This window comes from Botryllus schlosseri, chromosome 1 (assembly GCF_051294905.1).
Source record: "Botryllus schlosseri isolate E-star chromosome 1, Bs_hap1, whole genome shotgun sequence".
NCBI classification, from domain to species: domain Eukaryota; kingdom Metazoa; phylum Chordata; class Ascidiacea; order Stolidobranchia; family Styelidae; genus Botryllus; species Botryllus schlosseri.
This window is the reverse complement of record NC_137236.1, coordinates 34911915-34931793: the sequence shown is the minus strand read 5'-3', so window position 1 is coordinate 34931793 and position 19879 is coordinate 34911915. Positions and strand designations below refer to the sequence as shown.

Sequence of the window (19879 nt, the reverse complement as noted above, 5' to 3'; positions counted from 1 at the left end):
ATGCCGTTAATTGCATAATGATTAGCGATGGTTATGTCATGATTGTTCGACAGTGACATCACAAAACGGAACAACATCGCGTACTAAAACACAGCTATTCATGTACTGCGAATGCAGGGTGCGTACTATACATGGGTACAGGCTTTTTCCCAGAATTTGCATGCCATTTTAAGGGTGCGTATTATACATGGGGGCGTACTATACATGGGTACAGGCTTTTTCCCAGAATTTGCATGCCATTTTAAGGGTGCGTATTATACGTGGGGGCGTACTATACTTGGAAAATTACGGTACTAATTTTCCTCAATTTTACCAGTTTCTGGTTGCATTTTCAAGTACCAGTACCAATAAACGAACTCCCAATAGGGTAGTTACTTAACTATTCTTCAAAATTACAATGAAACGTCGCTCTTGGCCGTCTGAGTCTCGAGTCATATAACTTGGTTCCAGTCACGCGCAATGACTCGAGTCCAAGTCGAGTCAATTCACATGCCGACTCGAGTCATTTCCGTATTTTTAAAAAATGTTCGAGTCGAGTCCAAGTCGAGTCAATTCACTTATCGACTCGAGTCATTTCCGTATTTTGAGAAAATGACTCGAATGTCAGAGTCGAGTCAATTCACATATCGACTCGAGTCACTTCCGTATTTTGAGAAAATGACTTGAGTCGAGTCGTGATGCGAGTCATTACAACCCTGGTGCTAAACAAGCCAAGCTTGCTTTACATGTATTTGCCGATTTGATTTGATGATCTGAACTCAATTACTAATCTAATTTTTGAGATATTTATCTGCTCCCATTATAATTACAATCTAATCCCTGTTTTTTGTGATTTTGCGAGTTCAGTAATTTTAACAAGAATCTGATTTGGTAGAAACTACAGCTGTAATTCTAGTATAATTCTGAAAAGATAGATATTAACTAGTTGTCTTGCAGAGAACGCAACCTGATCTCGGTATGGAACGACGGCAAAGGCATACCCGTCGTGGAGCACAAGGAGGAAAAACTGTTTGTGCCGGAACTCATTTTCGGACACCTGCTCACTTCCAGTAACTATGACGACGACCAAAAAAAAGTCACCGGTAATTTCCGAGAGCAGATGGACAGTCTCGCGACGTTTCGTGCTGAAACGTGTGTTTTTTGTTGTTGTCAGGCGGCCGTAACGGATACGGGGCGAAACTGTGCAATATCTTCAGCACCAAGTTCACTGTGGAGACGTCTTCGAAGGAATATAGGAAAAAGTTTAAGATGGTACGTGATTTGATGAATAGTAACAGATGTAGTCGAACTAGTTGCTATCGGAAGTGTTCTAGTCCCAGTTTTTGTCAAGAAACTGAGGAATAGGCGAAATACTATAAAAATTAGTAGGCCTACTTGATTACTGGCCACTTGGGTTGTTGAAAAATCATTTTTTTTCAGATTTTAGCGGCTATTTGATAAAATTGGTAGATTGGCTAAAAAAAAACGCTGCACGCCCAAATATGGTTCAATTCCAATTTGTAGATGTGAACTACAGGAGTTTGAAAATTCTGAATTTATTATAAAAAACGCAGCTTTTTTTTCAAAGTTTACCATCTACTCTGTGTGAAAGTGTTGAGTCGTCTACAAAAACGATGCAAAACAAATCTGACGCAATTCCAACCCGTAGAAACTAAATTATTTGTGCTTTTCATTCTGGGATTACCCACCGTCAATGTTATTTTTGATGTATCCCAAATTTTCATCTGCAATAACTTCAGTTCCGTCGGTTGGAAGTTAGCAAAATTTGTTGAGCATTTTACTTGTAGACAATTTATCAATTTCATAGGGTGGACAATAGAATTTGTAAAATATATTTCAAGTATTTTTATAACAATTTCAAATTATTCAAACTCCTGCAGCTTGACATCAACCAGTTGGACTCGAGTTGAGTTTGGTGTGATACGTTTTTTTTTATACAACCCAATGATTTGATCAAATAGCTGCAAAAATTTGACCATATATATGAATAGATTAATCTTACGTGGATATAGTAATCTTATGATAATGACAACTATTCTATATTTAGTCTCAAACTCGAATAAGTGCCTTTGTGTAAGTCTTTTTCAAGCCCTGTGATGACAGCAATGCCTTGAGGAAACTTGCCGCAATCAAAGCCTGTTCTATAGAGACATTTCCTAACCGCAATAGTACGAGGTCGTAATTGGTTCTAAATTTTGTGGTCACTCTAGGCCGGGCTTTGGCTGCGTGCGGTTCCGATGACCAATTGAGATTATGAGATCTGAGGGCTGATTATAAGTTCGATAATCGTGAATTGTTTGTTTCTATTAGGATTGACAAGCTAGGTTTCTTACTGGCTATGTTTTTCAGACATGGACTGGTAATATGGCCCAGGCCGGGTCCTTGAAGCTGTCTTCCAACGATGAAAAGGACTACACTTGTATCAGTTTTATGGTAAGTATACGGAAGCATTGCTGTTTTATCAACTTTTGTAAATATTTTTAGATATCCCAGCTTTGTTACGTAACTATGGATTTCCAGACTCGTAATTGTAACCTTGCCCCTAACGTATTTTGTAACCAGAAAATCTAAGCCATATCCTAAGCAAACCTTACCATGGTACTGGTCTAGACTATTTCTTTCTTCCTATTCAGACACTGCTCTCGGCTCTGTCCAAATAATCCTCACTGACACTGCAGTGAATAGACTTACAAAAAACTGCCTCGGCCACAATTGCTTCAAAATACACGGTGCTGATTGACGAACACGGATTTTGGATTAGCGAATTTTAATTTTAAGTAACTAATCTGATCTAACCCCCGAAAAGCACATATCTTGTTCCTCTTTGCCAAAATATTGAGCAAAATGGTGAAAATTTGTCACGGTACTAGGTTTTTCTCAGCCCTACATTAGGGGTGGTCAAAAATGAGTTTTTTTTTTCTCAGATCGTACTGGCTACTTGATAAAATTGTTAGGTTACATGATTTAAGCCTACACACCAAATTTGGTTCAATTCCAACCAGTAGCCGCATTGCTACAAGGGAAGAAAGTTTCTATTTATTATATAAAAATAGATAGCAAAAATTTTTAAAATTTTCTGTTCACCCCATGAATGTGTCAGGTTGCCTTTAGAAACGATGTTCACCAAATTTGGTTCAATTTCAAGCAATGGAAGCGGAGTTATTGCTGTCGAAAAAGTTTAATCAACAATGAAATAGTATTTACGGTGACCAATTCTTTAATTATATATTATGGGTGTGCCCACCGTAAATACTATTTTATTCAAATCCAAATTTTTTGACGGCGATAACTCCGCTTCCGCTGGTCGGAATTGAACCAAATTTGGTGAACATCGTTTCTATAGACAACCTTGCACTTTCATGGGGTGCACAGAAAATTTTGAAATAATAATAATAATAATAATATATAGAAATTTTATTCTCCTGTAGCAATGCGGCTACTGGCTGGAATTGAACCAAATTTGGTGTGTAGGCTTAAAAATTAGATAACCTAACAATTTTATCAAGTAGCCAGTACAATTTGAGAAAAAAGTCATTTTAGAACACCCCTACCCTACATATGACGTTGGACATGTGGTGGGTTTAAGATTGTTACGGTGATGGTAGGGGTTAATCTTGGGGGGATTGTGAAATCACATGCTCAACTGTCGGTTAATGGTCGCAATTATGTGATTTTATAATGCAACGCTCAATCTGCTGCTTGCCCAATGATGACAACCATGCCTAGAGGAAGCGGGCTGCTTTCCGAGTCCGGCCCAGCAGATACTTTGCACGCAACTTTGATCGTTGAGTCGGTCGGCGTTGTCCACTGTCCAGTGACTGCTGGACGGACTTTGCTTGCGGCCCTTCCAATGACTCTATGAGATTATGAGATCTGAGGGCAGCGGTGATTGGTGGTGTAATGTTTTGATTTCGGTAGAAGATAAGGGCTCTAGTCTCCGTGGTAATGTGTGGAATCATGCATGAAATTGATGTCAGATAGTGCGTATGGCTCATTTATCAGTTCGATATAGTATTTTTTCTATAATAATGCAGGTATGGATGGTATCCTCGTGTGATTAGGGGATCAAAAACATTGTAAATATTATAATTTAGCTCAAAATGATTCTAGCTGATTGGGAGGTCACTTTATTTTGCTAATTTCACAGACACTGCAATTATTTCTAAAATTGGCCCGGTATTAATTGCTCATTTATCAGTTTCGTATAGTATTTAATATATAATAACGCAAATACGGTACATTCGTGTCATTTATAGTGTCTAAAAACACATCAAAATGTTGATTGGGCTAGTTGATTGGAAGCGACCTATGACCCACTTTATCTTGCTAATTTTGTGAACAATTACTGTGATCTACATTGGATGAGCGCGTTGGTTTTAATGCAAAGTTTGTAAAATCGCAAGCCAATTGCGACCAATATCACCATGTACGCAACTTATACAGACCCTGAGGTTTATTAGATTGATTGATTCGACGGAAAAGCAGACGTGGCATGAAAAGTAGTTATAGAATATCTTTTTCCTGATTATCGGCGAGAAATGAACCATCTCTGAAGTAACATTCACATTTAATAATTTTATTTCGTATTGCGAGCGTAGCTGTGTGCATTCGAGATGGCTTGCTGGCTATGACATTGAAATGTACCCCTGTAGCACAACGTTATGTTACCGTATGATTTGAGAATGGGGCAGTAAAGTTGATCAAATAATTTCAGTTGGCGATTATTCTAATAAGTTACTAATGCTAGCTTTGAAATAGTAGAAATTTGAACGCAGAGAATGCCAAAATGGACTATTCTTTCATATAAGAAGTCAAATTTATGTAGGTATTTTTTAATGGGTATCCTGTACTTGAGCAGTATTGTGTAAAAGACTAATAGTCTGTGTGTTTGAACTTTTTCAGCCCGATTTGAAGAAATTCGGCATGGACAAATTAGATGCCGACACGGTGGCGTTACTGTCTAGACGCGCCTACGACATTGCCGGGGCAACAAAAGGCGTCACAGTCTATCTCAATGGCACTCGGTTACCGGTAAGCTGAAAAATATTCGACCCTTTGCTCCGAGACTTGGAAAGCCTTGCGAGGCTATATCTGGTCCGTCCTTGGCCCAGTAGCATTGGGACGGAGTGAAAAGAAGAAAAATTTATATCTGAAAAAGCGCCTTACTTCTATCGTCATTTCAGGTTCCTGCACCCTCTAGTGGCCGTGCAATTTAACCGAACGAGCCAAAAATATCTAATATTGTGATATCTTGATGAAAATCAATAATTTGCTTGTAACTTTTTTTCTGTACGTTTTCGAGACAAAGTTCTACGGAAGTGAGATAGGAACATGTTGCTTCCGCAGCTTTTAAGCTAAAAACCAGCTTTCAAGCATAATCGGTTATCAAGATAAGACGGAATTAACTATTTTAGGCGCGTTCGGTGAAATTGCACGGCCACTGGAGGGCGCGGGAACCTGAAATGATGATAGAAGTAATTCGTTTGAGATTTGGGACCAAATATCGAAGGCACTTTTTGAAATTAAAACTCCACCCTACGGTAGCATATGCACATTAGGGGTATTCAAAAATGACTTTTTTTCTCAAATCGTACTGGCTACTTGATAAAATTGTTAGGTTACCTAATTTAAGCCTGCACACCAAATTTGGTTCAATTCCAACCAGTAGAAGCGGAGTTATTGCCGTCGAAAATTTGGATTATGAATAAAATAGTATTTACGGTGAGTAATTCTTTAATTATTTGTTATAGTTGAGTGGTGCTTATCGTAAATACTACTAGCCTGTACGATTTGAGAAAAAAAGTCATTTTTGAAGACCCTAACGCACATTATACACTCATGGTGTGCATACGCATAGATCGTGTGTCTGTGTATCGTCGGCGGGTGCATATGCCGTAAAAACGTCAAGGATAAAAAATATACCACGTCCTATTCCTATGTTAAATCGGTCTGACTTTGATTTGGTTTTAGGTGAAAAATTTTAAAGATTACGTGGAGCTGTACACGAAAAAATGCACGGATGAAAACGGGGATCCCTACAAGACCGTGTACGAACAAGTGAATCCGCGTTGGGAAGTGAGTGTCTGCTGTGCTATTGTAGTAGCTAGATATATATATATGCAGATGGGGTTAAGATAGTACTTTACTATCTCAAAAATCTTGTGTGGGCTTTGCCTGCTATCCAGCACATCAGCAGACCGCGTCCTTGCCATTCCGTGCGGCGACGCGGGGGAAGAATATCCAATGTGCGATATTATTGACGCGAAACCATTCGCAGAATGTCTCTGACGCAGTCGAGATTATTCTATTGCCCGGGTTTCGTACATGAACTGTATATGAAGCGATAGGCCGTGTAGCTATAATTAGGATTCTAATCTAATTTGAAAATACTGTAGCTATGATTCTAATTTTCATATGATCTGGAAGAAAAGTAGCTATAATTCAAATTTTAATCCAATTCAGAAAAACCGTAGAGCTATAATTCTGATTCGAGTCTAGTTTGGAAAAACCGTGTAGCTATAATTCTGATCGTAATCTAATGCAGTAAAAATTTGTGTCTAATTCTAGTTTCAAGCTAATTTGAATAAAAACTGTTGCCATAATTCTGATTCTAAACTAATTTGGAAACTAGACGCTAGCTGTAATTCATCCTCGTCTTATTTTGAAAACTGTGTAGCTGTGACTCTAATTGTAAACTAATTTATAATAAACTGTAGCTGTAATTCTGGATGCTAAACTAATTTTGAAAAAATTCGGTAAAATTCTGTTTCTGATGTAATTTAGAAAAACCAGCTATAATTCTGATTCTAAACTAATTTGAAAAAACTAGCTATAATTCTAATTTTATTCTAATTTTCAAAAAACTGTAGCTATAATTCTGGTCTAATTTGGAAAAACTGTGATTCTAAACAAATTCGGACAGAAAACTGTAGATACATTTCTGATTTTGAACTAATTTGAAAAAAACTAGATGTAATTCTAATTTGAATCCAATTTTCAAAAACTGTGTAGTCATAATTCTAATTATATTCTAATTTTGAAAAACTGTAGCTACAATTCTGGTCTAATTTGGAAAATCTGTGATTTTAAACAAATTTGGATAGAAAACTATAGATATAATTCTGAAGAAAACTCGCTATAGTGATGGTTTTTATCTGATTAAAAAACTGCGGCTGTAACGTTTGTTGTGAACTCACGACAATAGTTACAACGTATCATCTTAAATCTCAAATTAGCTGCGACTCCAAAGCACAATCATCAGTCGCCTGCCTTTTTAGGTCTGCATCACGTTATCGGAAAAGGGTTTCCAGCACCTGTCGTTTGTGAACAGCATAGCCACCACGAAAGGGGGCCGGCATGTAGACTACATCACCGACCAGGTGGTGAAGAAGATATCGGAGATCGTGAAGAAGAAAAACAAAGGCGGCAAGGGCGTCGACGTTAAGCCGTTCCAGGTAATTGCTAGCTCGTTTCTTGTGCAATAGGCGTCTCAAATCCTGCTGGCTACTCGATAAAATTGTTAGGTTACCTAATTGAAGTCTGCACACCAAATTTGGTACAATTCCAACCAGTAACCGCATTGCTACAGGAGAAGAAAGTTTCTATTTATTATATAAAAATAAATAACAGAAAATTCTCTGTTCACCCCATGGAAGTGTTCGGCTGTCTATGGAAACGATGTTCACCAAGTTTGGTTCAATTCCAACCAGTGGTAGTGGAGTTATTGTCGTTAAAAAATTTGGATTTGAATAAAATAGTATCTACGGTGGGCACCACTATAATAAATAATTAAAGAATTGGTCACCGTAAATACTATTTTATTCATAATCCAAATTTTTCGACGGCAATAACTCCGTTTCCACTGGTTGGAATTGAACCAAATTTGGTGAGCATCGTTTCTATAGACAACCTAACACTTTCACGGGGTGAACAGGAAATTTTCAAATTTTTGTTATTTATTTTTCTATAATATATTGAAACTTTCTTCTGTAGCAATGCGGCTACTGGTTGGAATTGTACCAAATTTGGTGTGCAGGCTTTAATTAGGTACCCCTCACAATTGTATCGAGTAGCCATTAGAATTTGAGGAAAAAAAGTCATTTTTGAACCCCCCCTATTGTATGATAGCGCAGACATTTGCCATCCTCATGCTAGCGGGAGTGAGCTCTGGTCTCATATGAACCAAAGTTGATTTTGTTGCATTCCTCTCCAGTTTGGATTTGAATTTAATTTCCTAGAGCCCGCGAATTCGGTCTTATTTGGGAAAAACTGTCGCTATAATTCTCGTTCTAAGCTAACTCGGAGCGTTCTGTATTAAATTCCTTTCTCTCAATTGCCGCCTACTTTTCCAGATCAAGAACCATTGCTGGATTTTCGTGAACTGCCTCATCGAGAACCCCACGTTCGACTCGCAGACCAAAGAGAACATGACGCTGGTGGCGAAAAAGTTTGGCTCCACTTGCTCGTTGAGCGAAAAGTTTCTGAAATCGGTGAGTGTTCGGAGACGCCCGACAAGGTTGTAACCGAGTCGCGAGTCAATCTCGCTTTTATAGTTTTGACTCAAGTCGAGTCGAGTCATTTTCAATTCACATCCGAGTCTGATACAATTTGACAGGGGCTGAAATGCATAACCTCAGAATTGTCCAATATCAACAGTAATTGGTCATAATAGTAGTTACGGTGAGCAGCATTGCACTGCTGCCCACCACGACTACTATTATTATGACCAATTACATATTGCAAAGACCAATTTTTTTGTGATACTATTCTGGAATAAAGAATAATTTGATAATCCAATTTTTTATCAATCATACTGTGTTAAAGTACATTTTGCATTAATTTTATCTATGTAAATGGAATCCTACATGGATTTTTTGAGTCCGCCCCCCCCTCCAATTTTGTTTCATCCGTACCTCTTTTTCCTTCGAGTTTAGAGCGAAAAAGTTGATTTTTTTCAATTCCTCGGCCTCGAAATTGTATGGTTAGGCATTTTAATTGATTCTCCACGATCGTTACGGTAAAAATGATGGACTTTAAAGTTTTTTGCATGCAGCGCCATGCAGCGCCATGAGAATTTTGAATCGCCTTATCTTTTGAACCGCTGGAAATTTTTCGATTTAATTTTTTTCAATGAACTCAGAATTCAAAAAAGAACAACATTTGTAAATATTGGACAATTCTGAGAGTATGTATTACAAATGTCAGAAAATTTGCTAAATTATAATGGAATGAGTCATCCAATATTTTCAACTATGCTCGAGTGACATAGAATGTCTCGCGTTGGTAATATGGTAAGTTTCCTCACCCTTACTGGGACTAGCAAGTCAAAAACCCGACTCTCAGACGGCCGCCCCCAACACCATGAACTTTTCAGTCGCTAGATGTCGCTATGCTTTTTACAAAAGAAAATTTAGTCCTGCCCTGCAGATTAGGGATTTGAAGGAGAAAAAACGCACCGACACTGGGAATGCAAAATCTCAGTACTGCGAAGCCCTTTTTTCAATCTAACGCCTTCTTTCAGAAGTACTAGGACGGCGCCGTGTCACGCTAAAATTTGAAGGAATACGCGTAACCCCTCTTGGAGAAATCCCACTTTGAAATTTCAAATTTCCAAGACATTTTTTCGAAAAGCTTGCTGCGAAGCTCTGTAACTAGGAGTAAGGTAGACCTAGGCCGAACGTCCCTTGGCATGACACAGGTCTCTATGTTACCTTTTCGAAAAACCCTCGGCGAATACTAGTCGACATATATGTCGTACAAATTTTTGATTTACAAATTCGACTCAATTCCGACCAGTAGAAGCGGAGATATGCGAGTTTTTCGATGATTATTCTTGGATTATCCACCGATCAAGGATAATCCGAGGACTATCATCGAAAAGCTCACATAACTCCGCTTCTACTGGTCGGAATTGAGTCGAATTTGTTTTGCATCGTCTTTGAAGACAGCTCAACAATTTGATGGGGTTGGCAAAATAATTCTAATTTTTTTTTTTTTGAAATTTTTCCCAATAAATTGAAAATTTTAATTGGATCTGCGGAGTCCTATACTTGTAAGAATTGAACCAAATTTGGCGTGCAGCGTTTTTTAGGGTAACCTGACAATTTAATCAGTGAATGGCTGGAATACGGGAAAAAAAGTTATTTTTGAACAGCCCTGGTGTAGGTGCTAAGTCTATATTTCAGGCCAAGAAAAATAAATTGTGAAAATTTTGATGTTTTTTCTAAATTTTGGCTTGCTACTCCCCTTAACAGTTTCTGGCCCTGTTTTCCAAGTATCAGGACTGATAGACGGTATACCAATAACATGGTAAATTTAGCGTCCTTATAAGTTACAATGAAATGTCTGTCTTGGCCGTCCTAGTCTCTAGTCATATGACTTGGTGAGTCATTCACAATGGGCTCGAGTGCAAATCCAGTCAATGCACGAATTGACTCGAGTCGTTATACGCATTTGGAAAATTGACTCAAGTCGAGTCATTACAAGTTGTAATGACTCGACTTGAGTCAATTTTCCAAATTTACAATTTTAATTTACAACCCTGATGCTCGGTAACGTTATGAGATGTGTCAAATGTGATTTGTGTTGGCAGGCCTCTTCGTGCGGTATAGTGGACGGCATCATGAACTGGGTGAAGTTTAAGACGCTGTCGCAGATGTCCAAGAAAATGTCCGGGGCGAAATCGAACAAGATCAAAGGTCGGACCGCGTCATTTTTTGCGATCTGTTTGTTTTAAATTAGGATTTTTTAAATTTATTAATTATTTTCCAATAATTTCAAGCTTGTTCCTTTTGTCATCTTTCATCGTTTGCTTTCTTTCAGCAAAAATTGTTAATCTTTAATAAAACAGTTGATGCAAAAGGCAACAGGCTGTAACCCTACTACTGTGGAGTTATGTTTTGTTATACGATTGTTGACACACAAATGATGATTGCCCCCCCCCGATGAGTGTCGGTCGAAATTATTCGAGGTTGTTTCAATAGTTTGACGGTTAAATTTTTTGGTATCTTGCACATCAGCAGACCGCGCCCTTGCGTTTCCGTGCGGCGACGCGGGGGAAGAATATCCAATGTGCGACATTACTTGAAACCATTCGCAGAATGTCTCGGACACAGTCGAAATTATTCTATTGCCCGGGTTTCGTACATGAATTGTATGTGAGGCAATAATTGTGATTCTAAACTAATTTGGAAAGAAACTATAGCTATAGTTCTGATTCTATTCTAATTTGGAAAAAAACTGTGGCTATAAATGTAATTCTAAACTAATTTGGAAAGAAACTTTAGCTATAATTCTGATTCTAATCTAATTTGGAAAAAACTGTGTAGCTATAAATGTAATTCTGAAGTAATTTGTAAAGAAACTATAGCTATAATTCTGATTCTAATCTAATTTGGAAAAAAACTGTGTGGCTATAAATGTAATTCTAAACTAATTTGGAAAGAAACTATAGCTATAATTCTGATTCTAATCTAATTTGGAAAAAAACTGTGTGGCTGTAAATGTAATTCTAAACTGATTTTGTAAAGAAATTATAGCTGATTCTAATTCTAATCTAATTTACAAAAAACTGTAGCTATAATTATAATTTCAATCTATTTGGAAAAAACACTTTATAGCTATAATTCTCGATTCTAAACGAATTAAAAAGAAAAAAATAGTGTATTTTTTATTAGGGACATTGTTGTCCCTTTGCCATAGATGTTTATTTTTCAATACCTGTTGTTTTATTAACATCTTGAAATTATTTTTTAATAATAATATTTTAGAATGGTATTCTGAAACTTGACGACGGGAGGTTGTCTTTTTACGATCATTGTTTATTGTTTCAAGTGGTTGATAAAGTCGAGGTATTGCAAAACTTGACACTAAGTTTTCCGTTTTGCCATCATTATTATCAATTTAAATATTATTTTTAATTCCATTTTTTCAACCATATATTTTTTCGTAGGTATTCCAAAACTTGACGACGCCAACGACGCCGGCACCAGGCTCTCCGAGGACTGCACCCTGATCCTGACCGAGGGAGACTCGGCCAAGACGCTGGCCGTGTCGGGGCTCTCGGTGGTGGGCCGGGATAAATTCGGGGTGTTTCCGCTGCGGGGTAAGGTGCTCAACGTGCGGGATGCCACCCACAATCAGGTGGGTCCGATTTTTGCCCCCTCCCTTGATTTAAGCTAGGCTATGTCTGGGAATGATTATATCGGATGGCGGAAGGCAAAGTGTTTTGTCGATGAATGTACAAGTATTCATACTGTATGACCTAGATTGTTTCAAGTTTTGGCGAGAGTCTTTAAGTTATAGAACTTTGATATGCGATTGAACGATATATTCGTTAGGGCTGTTCAAAATCAAACTCTTCCTTCAGACTTCAGTAAAACGTTTTGAATCTATCGTTAAAAAATGAAAAAAAAAATTTCAAAATTTTTCAGTTGACCCGATAAAATTGTTAGGCTAGTCAGTAGGGGTCTTCAAAAATGAATTTTTTCTCAAATCGTACCAGGCTACTTGATGAAATTGTTAGGTTACCTAATTTAAGCTTACGCACCAAATTCGGTTCCATTCCAACCAGTGGCCGCATTGCTACAGGAGAAGAAAGTTTCTATTTATTACATAAAAATAAATAACAAAAAATTTGAAAATTTTCTGTTAACCCCATGAAAGTGTTAGGTTGTCTATAGAAACGATGGTCATCAAATTTGGTTCAATTCCAGCCGACGGAAGCGAAGTTATTGCTGTCGAAAAATTTGGATTTGAATAAAATAGTATTTAGTATTTACACTACAATAAATAATTGAAGAATGGGTAATCGTAAATACTATTTTATTCATGATCCAAATTTTTCGATGGCAATAACTCCGCTTTCGCTGGTTGGAATTGAACCAAATTTGGTGAACATCGTTTCTATACACAACCTAACACTTTCATGGGGTGAAAAGACAATTTTCAAATGTTTGGAATTGAACCAAATTTAGTGTGTAGGCTTAAATTAGGTAACCTAACAATTTTATCAAGTAGCCTGGTACGATTTGAGAAAAAAAGTCATTTTTGAAAACCCCTAATGATACACACCAAATTTGACTCAATTCCAGCCGACGGCAGCGAAGTTATTTCGGTAGAAAGATTTGCGATTCCATGATTTCATAATAAGTGATTGAAGAGTTGGTCATTGTAAATACTATTTTATTCAAATCCAAATTTTTCCACCGCAATAACTTTGCTTCTGGTGGTAGGAAATGAGCCAGATTTGGTGTGCACCGTTTTTTTTAACCAGCCTGCCAATTATATCAAGTAGCTAGTGAAATCTGAAGGAAAAGTTTTTTTTCAACAGCCCTTATTCATATTGAAACAATCCCGAATATTTACAGGGGTCAATTGTCGGCGACTAGTAGAGAATTGAAAAGAACATGGCATATTTAAAGTTTGTCGCTAAATATGACTTCATAAGTTTCGGTGCTCTGCAAAGCAGACTCGAGGCGCGTGAATTGTTGTTCCCAACCCTATAATTTACATGGAATTGTAGACGAGACTATTTTGTGCTTGGCAGATCATGCAGAACAGCGAGATCAACAACATTATCAAGATCATGGGCCTGCAGTACACCAAACAGTACGCCGACGAGACGGACGTTAAGAGTCTGCGTTACGGGAGACTGATGATTATGACAGATCAGGTAACGGCCTTGATTCTAACCCTGTGTTGAGATAGGCATTGAAAAATCAGCATCACCCTGAATGATTAGACTTCGGTGCAGTATACCTTGCGCGGGTACATGACTGCTGAACTGTATTCATACTGTCTGAACGGGGGTTATCTCCGGCCGCGAGGACGTAGTCGGTTGCGTGCGGAACAATATGTTATCGTCTCTGTGTTTCAGGATCACGACGGGTCTCACATCAAAGGCCTGCTGATCAACTTCATCCACGCCAACTGGCCCAAACTGCTGCATCAAAGGTAGGCGTACCTGATTTTGCAGCCAAGTCGCAAGGTTCCGAGTCGCGACTCGATCTCATTTTTATAGTTTTACTCGAGTCAAGTCGAGTCATTTTCAATTCACCAGTCAACCCGAGTCTAGTAGAGGGTCGAGTCCGAGTCATAGTGTTGACTGTTCAGTAGGGTTGTCCATAATTTGAAAAATCTCAAAATATATGCGTATCCATGTCTCATTCTGTAGATAATTTATAAAAAACGTCAATGAGCCTGCAATAAGCTCATAGTAAAGTCGGTAACATTTGTCTAAATGCGTCTGAAAGAAGCTGCCGTAGAGTGGGCGTGTTAGCAACCATAGAACGACGAGAAGACCAGTAATGACAAAATCACGTCTCTTGATTGGTTATTCAGCTATGCTTGAATGATCACGACCACAGCGGCTTGCTGATTATGTGCTTCTATTAGTCCAAGGAGATCGCTAACGGCAATGATTATGTAAGCGCATTGTACATTGGTGATTTAATAATAAAATGAGACATCCGGTCATTGAATGTTTTAGTGTTAAAACTAGGTAACGATAGGTCTAGAGCAGCAATAGCCTCTTACAGGCATGACAGAGGTGAAGCAGCGAATAATTGTGAACTTATAGAACTAAGTATAGATCCAAGAAATACATATATTATATGCTTGAGATTACGCCAAGTGGTCCTGCTTTTCTGGGTGCAGGTAAGGCATATTAGACATCACCAAACTGGTGCAGCATAACATGTGAGATGGATGCTGGACACAATCCCGTATGCTCAGAAGATATGTGGGCCGACCAGGTAGCTTACATTGGATTTCCCAAGAAGAGTGTAACTACCGCACCGCTTCAATCCATCCTTTTTTGTCCATGTCTGGTTTGATTCAAGCATTAGTCGTTATGCAGCCGGTAATGATCTAACATTCATTAAGGACATGCTAAGCAATGCAAGCAAACTGTCTTTTTGCTGGTCCTACCACACAGTTTTTGCTTATCTTTAGACCTCTTTGCCCGGCATCATTGAGGACTTTGATAGCACTTGCGGGTATGATTCGTTATGCTGGAATCTGACAAGTGCCAAGCGTAAATGACTGGTTCATCCAGCCCTTACAGCATTCAAGACTTCAATTATGTACCACGACAACAGCCTAATAAGATCAGACAAAGCAGTGTCAATGTCAAGCTTTATAGTTGTATTCAATGATGGTACATCCCCTCTGAAACTAGAAATTCGTTTGCCACTTGCATAAGAGCCTTTGCAGTATTTTTCCGTGTGTTTTTTTGCTTTCCATCAATGAAATCAAGGCATACAGGCTACAGCGGTTACCTGCGCAATAAGCCATCCAGTCATGTATTTAAAGATATTGTGAAGCAGCTGTTCTTATAGTTCATCATGTATTTCGTTACTCAACATGTTCTGAATTAATCCTAAATCATTAGTTGCGGACCAACCGACAATGCACTGACAGAATCACCGCCATCAGCCGACTCCTTGACCAGCTGATCAACAAGCCGCCAACATCGTGATCATTGAAGCATAGCAGATTAGTCAATCTAACGCCGTGATTTTGTGATTACTAGTCTGCTTGCCGCTCTATGGTCGCTGACACGCCCAATCTACGGCAGCTACTTTGAAACGCATTTAGACAAATGTTAACGACTTTTCTGTGAGCTTATTGCAGGTTCATTGACGTTTTTCAAGTATAATCTATAGAATGAGACATGGATACGCATAAATTTTGAGATTTTCCAAATTATGGACAACCCTACTGTTCAGTTCTGAGTTCAATCCACATTTTTCAACTCTGCTCGAGTTATATAGAATGGCTCGCATTCATAATATCGTAATTTTCCTCAGTCTTAGCAGTTTCTGACCTTATTTTCCAAGTATCAGTACTGATAGACGAAATACCGATATTGTAGCGACTAACTATTCGAAGTTACGAGATGTCTGTCTTGGCCGTCCTAGTCTCGAGTCATATGACTTGGGCACCGAGTCATGCGCAACGACTCGAGTCTAGTCATTTTGCGCATCGAGTCATTGCAACCCTGGTAGGCGTACCTGATTATGTATGGAAGAGTTGGACACCTGAGATATTTTCGGACGTGCCAAGTTTAGATTAGAATTTGAATTATACCTGCAGTTTTTTCGAATTGTATTAGAATAGAACTACTGAATTCGTAAAAACTCAGGAAATAGACACAAATTACGAATTGATGAAAACACAGGCCCTGTTTTCTGCCCTGTCGGTGAATGCATAACTACCGGCAGGTTTCATACGCAGGGCATATTAAACCGCGGTACGCCGGTGCAAAATTTCCATCTGTATGGAAGGCGTTGCATTTAGCTTACTACATTTAAATTCTAAATCTTCTTGATGAAGGAGCGGTCCTTTAAAAGTTCGTGTGATGAATAAAATCATTACTTATCAAGTGGACGTTTAATATGGTGTTGAAGCAACGTTGATATTATCTGTATCGTCTGCTGTCGGCACCCCGTTCCAAATATGATAGTCTAAAATTACCATCACAGGGTTGTAATGACTCGACTTGAGGTCTCAAAATACGGAAATGACTCGACTTGATCTGTGTATTGACTCAACTTGGACTTGAGTCATTGCGCGTGACTCTGAGTCTCAGCCGGCCAAGACCGACATTTCATTGTAATTTCGAAGAATAGTTTGGTAACCATACTATCGAGATTTCGTCTATTGGTACTGGTACTTGAAAATGCGACCAGAAACCCCTAAAAGTGAGGAAAATCAGTGTATTTTAACTGCGAACCATTCGATGTCACCGAACAGTGTTATAAAAAGTGGTTTCATCAAGACTTTAACTCAAAACTGAGCAGTCAACGCAGTGACTCGAACTCGACCCTCTGCTCGCTGACTTGGACTCGGACTTGATGAATTGAAAATGACTTGACTCGAGTCGAAACTGTCAAAGCGAGATTGACTTGAGAGCTTTTTTAGAATTAAAATTGAAGCATAAAAACATTTCACAAATTTAGATTGTAATTATAATTCAGACATTTTGCTGTAATCAGTTTGACTAAAACCTAGAATTATCTGGTTGTCTAAATCTAGTGTGCAACACTCTCTTGTCCGTCGGAACTAGATATGGGCCGGTCCATCGCAATGCACAATTTTCCTGATTTTCTGACAAAAATCGGTCTCTAGTGTTTAATTTTTGGCTTGCAATCGCTTTGCAATAGGTATTTATTACTATATTTATATTGAAATCAACCTGAAACTCGTCAGGGGCAATCGTCAGCGACTAGTAGAGAATTGGAAAGGACGTTGTATATCAACTATCGTATTGCCAAAAATAGCCCTGACACTGTTTTTGCGTTTCGTTCAGGGTGGTGGAAGAGTTCATCACGCCCATCGTCAAGGTGTCGAAGGGCAGCCAGGTGCTGTCGTTCTATTCCGTCCCGGAGTTTGAGGACTGGGAGAATTCCACGGCAAACTCGAAATCCTGGAAAGTAAAGTACTACAAAGGTTTGTATTTTCCGATATCGCGGATTTGGATTCGAACCCGCTGTCTTTGAATGAAGTTTCGTGTCGGTGCGATACACCGAGCGATTGTCGAGTTTGTTTTTAAAATCCAATTTTATATCAACCACACTGCTTCAAAGTACAATTTGCTTACTCGGAATTCGAAAAATGTAAATAACGGACTATTCTGAGGGTGTGCGTTACAAATGTCAGAAAATTTGCCAAATCATAATGGAATGAGTCTGCTGTGGAAACGCTCTCTTGGACCGGGACTGATCTCCGCTTTTTGGCAGGTTTGGGCACGTCGACCGCGAAGGAGGCGAAAGAATATTTCGCGGACATGGCGCGCCACAGGATCCGGTTCAAATACGGCGGCCCTGACGACGACGGGAATATCGATTTGGTGGGTGTTTTGCGGACATTCCCAAGACGAACGTGTCGCTTCCGCAGATTTTAAACCCAACGCTGGCTTTCTAGCATAAGCGGTCGTCAAGATACGGCAAAGTTAGCAGTTTTCGGCTCGTTTGGTGAAATTACTCTGTCACTAGAGGCCGCAAGAAGCTGAAATCATGATAGAAGTTGTTCATTTTAGACTTGGGACCAAATATCGAGAGTCCGTTTTGAAATTTGGATTTTTTTTGACAATTGAAATTTGTGAATTAAAATATTACTTTCAACCCTGTTAAAGTGTGAGCTGTCTACGAAAACGGTCCGAAACAAATTTGAAGCGATTCCCACCCGTAGAAGCGAAGGTACGTTAGGTTTTCGTGAACAATTCTTGGCTTTCCCACAGCAGGGTTGTTGCCAAGTCCCAAGGCTTCGAGTCGCAAGTCAATCTCTCTTGTATAGTTTTGACTCGAGACAAGTCGAGTCATTTTTAATTCGCCACCGAGTCCAGTCATAGTGTTGACTGCTCGGTTTCCAGTAAAGTCTTGTTAAACCCACTTTTTATAACTCTGTTTGGTGATATCGAATGGTTCGAAGTTATAGTATACAAGTTTTCCTTACTTTTAGCAGTTTCTGGTCGCATTTTCAAGTACCAGTGGCAATAGACGAAATCCCGATAGTGTGGTTACTTTAGTATTCTTCAAAATTACAATGAAATGTCGGTCTTGGCCGTCTGAGTCGTGTGACTTGGTTCGAGTCATGCGCAATGGCTCCCGTTGAGTCATCAGAAAATCGGGAGTCGGGTTACTTGCCCCGACGGTTGCGTTTTTTGACCGATTCCATTTCAGCCCGACTGTCTTTTATGCGGAACTACCTTCTTTTTTGCGATTTGTATATATTGTGAGCATGATGAAGTAACTTGAAATCACGCCCAGGCCTTCAACAAGAAGCGCGCAGACGACCGCAAGGAGTGGCTGTCCAACTTTATGGCGTCCAGGCGGCAGCGGAGAGAGGACGGGCGTCCCGAGGACGTGCTGTACAACGCTAACGTAAAGTCGCTGACCTACTCGGAGTTTGTCAACAGGGAACTGATCCTGTACTCTTGCGCGGACGTGGAGAGGTCCTTGCCTTCGTTACTCGACGGTGAGTCTGGTATATACACGATGTATGCGAGTAGCTTTGCTTTAGTTTTGCATTTTTAGGCAAATTTGAACAAAACTTGTGCTAGAAAAGAAATTGACAGTGCTAGTGCTACCAAGTGGTAAAACAAAAAAGGGCAGAGAAGGCATGTTTTGGAGACAGACTATGTTCTAAATTAGAGTAGACTAATCGGTTTAAATCCATGTACAGATGGCAATGCCACAAGGATCATATAATCTTGCCTGTGAAACTTCTGTGTACACATAAGCATATGCCAGTTAGGTATATTGAAACATAAATTTTGGTATATTCAGTACCGACAGAGGAACTGAATCACAAACATGTTTTGGTGAGCTATCGACGACTAAATGCGGGGTCATATTCTAGTATTATGAATGGTTAATTGTAAAGATTCCGGTCCTTGAGAATAAGTGATGAGCGGTTTACTCTCTCTTGAAGAAAATAAGGGATTTTAAGAGGGTGGAGTCCAACTCGGAGATGGGGTAGAGGGCGGGGCTGTAATCGAGTCACTAGGCTGCGAGTCGCAAGCCAATCTCACTTTTTTAGTTTTGACTCGAGTCAAGTCGAGTCATTTTAACCCGCCACCGAGTCAAGTCAGCGAGCAGAGGGTCGAGTCCGAGTCATGGTAATATGACTCGAGTCCAAGTCGTTGTGTTTACCGCTCAGTTTCCGGATAAAGTCTTGTAAACCCACTTTTCATAACTCCGTTTGGTGATATCGAATGATTTGCATTTGGCCGTCTGAGTCTCGAGTCTTACGACTTGGTTCGAGTCATTCGTAGCTTGAAACGCTCGATTCAAAAGATTTAAAAGTGCTGATCTTGTTGCTTTGCGCCGTGAGTATTGTGTGCTGGTTGTGGTAGCGTTCTGGGATGATAACGTTT

General features: G+C 39.2%; 1 protein-coding gene across 3 annotated transcripts in view; it reads left to right on the top strand.

Moving 5' to 3' along the window:
• Window positions 1-19879, top strand: part of LOC145448244 (DNA topoisomerase 2-alpha-like) — a 47404-nt gene that overhangs the window by 4222 nt on the left and 23303 nt on the right. For all 3 annotated transcript variants that reach the window (XM_080326615.1, XM_080326623.1, XM_080326607.1), the window contains exons 4-17: window positions 937-1082; window positions 1154-1251; window positions 2350-2433; window positions 4903-5031; window positions 5971-6075; window positions 7278-7454; window positions 8352-8489; window positions 10592-10697; window positions 11951-12141; window positions 13547-13672; window positions 13877-13953; window positions 17312-17451; window positions 17742-17851; window positions 18771-18978. In XM_080326615.1, coding sequence (XP_080182741.1) covers window positions 937-1082; window positions 1154-1251; window positions 2350-2433; window positions 4903-5031; window positions 5971-6075; window positions 7278-7454; window positions 8352-8489; window positions 10592-10697; window positions 11951-12141; window positions 13547-13672; window positions 13877-13953; window positions 17312-17451; window positions 17742-17851; window positions 18771-18978 — 1835 coding nt within the window. The remainder of the gene's footprint in view (window positions 1-936; window positions 1083-1153; window positions 1252-2349; window positions 2434-4902; window positions 5032-5970; window positions 6076-7277; window positions 7455-8351; window positions 8490-10591; window positions 10698-11950; window positions 12142-13546; window positions 13673-13876; window positions 13954-17311; window positions 17452-17741; window positions 17852-18770; window positions 18979-19879) is intronic.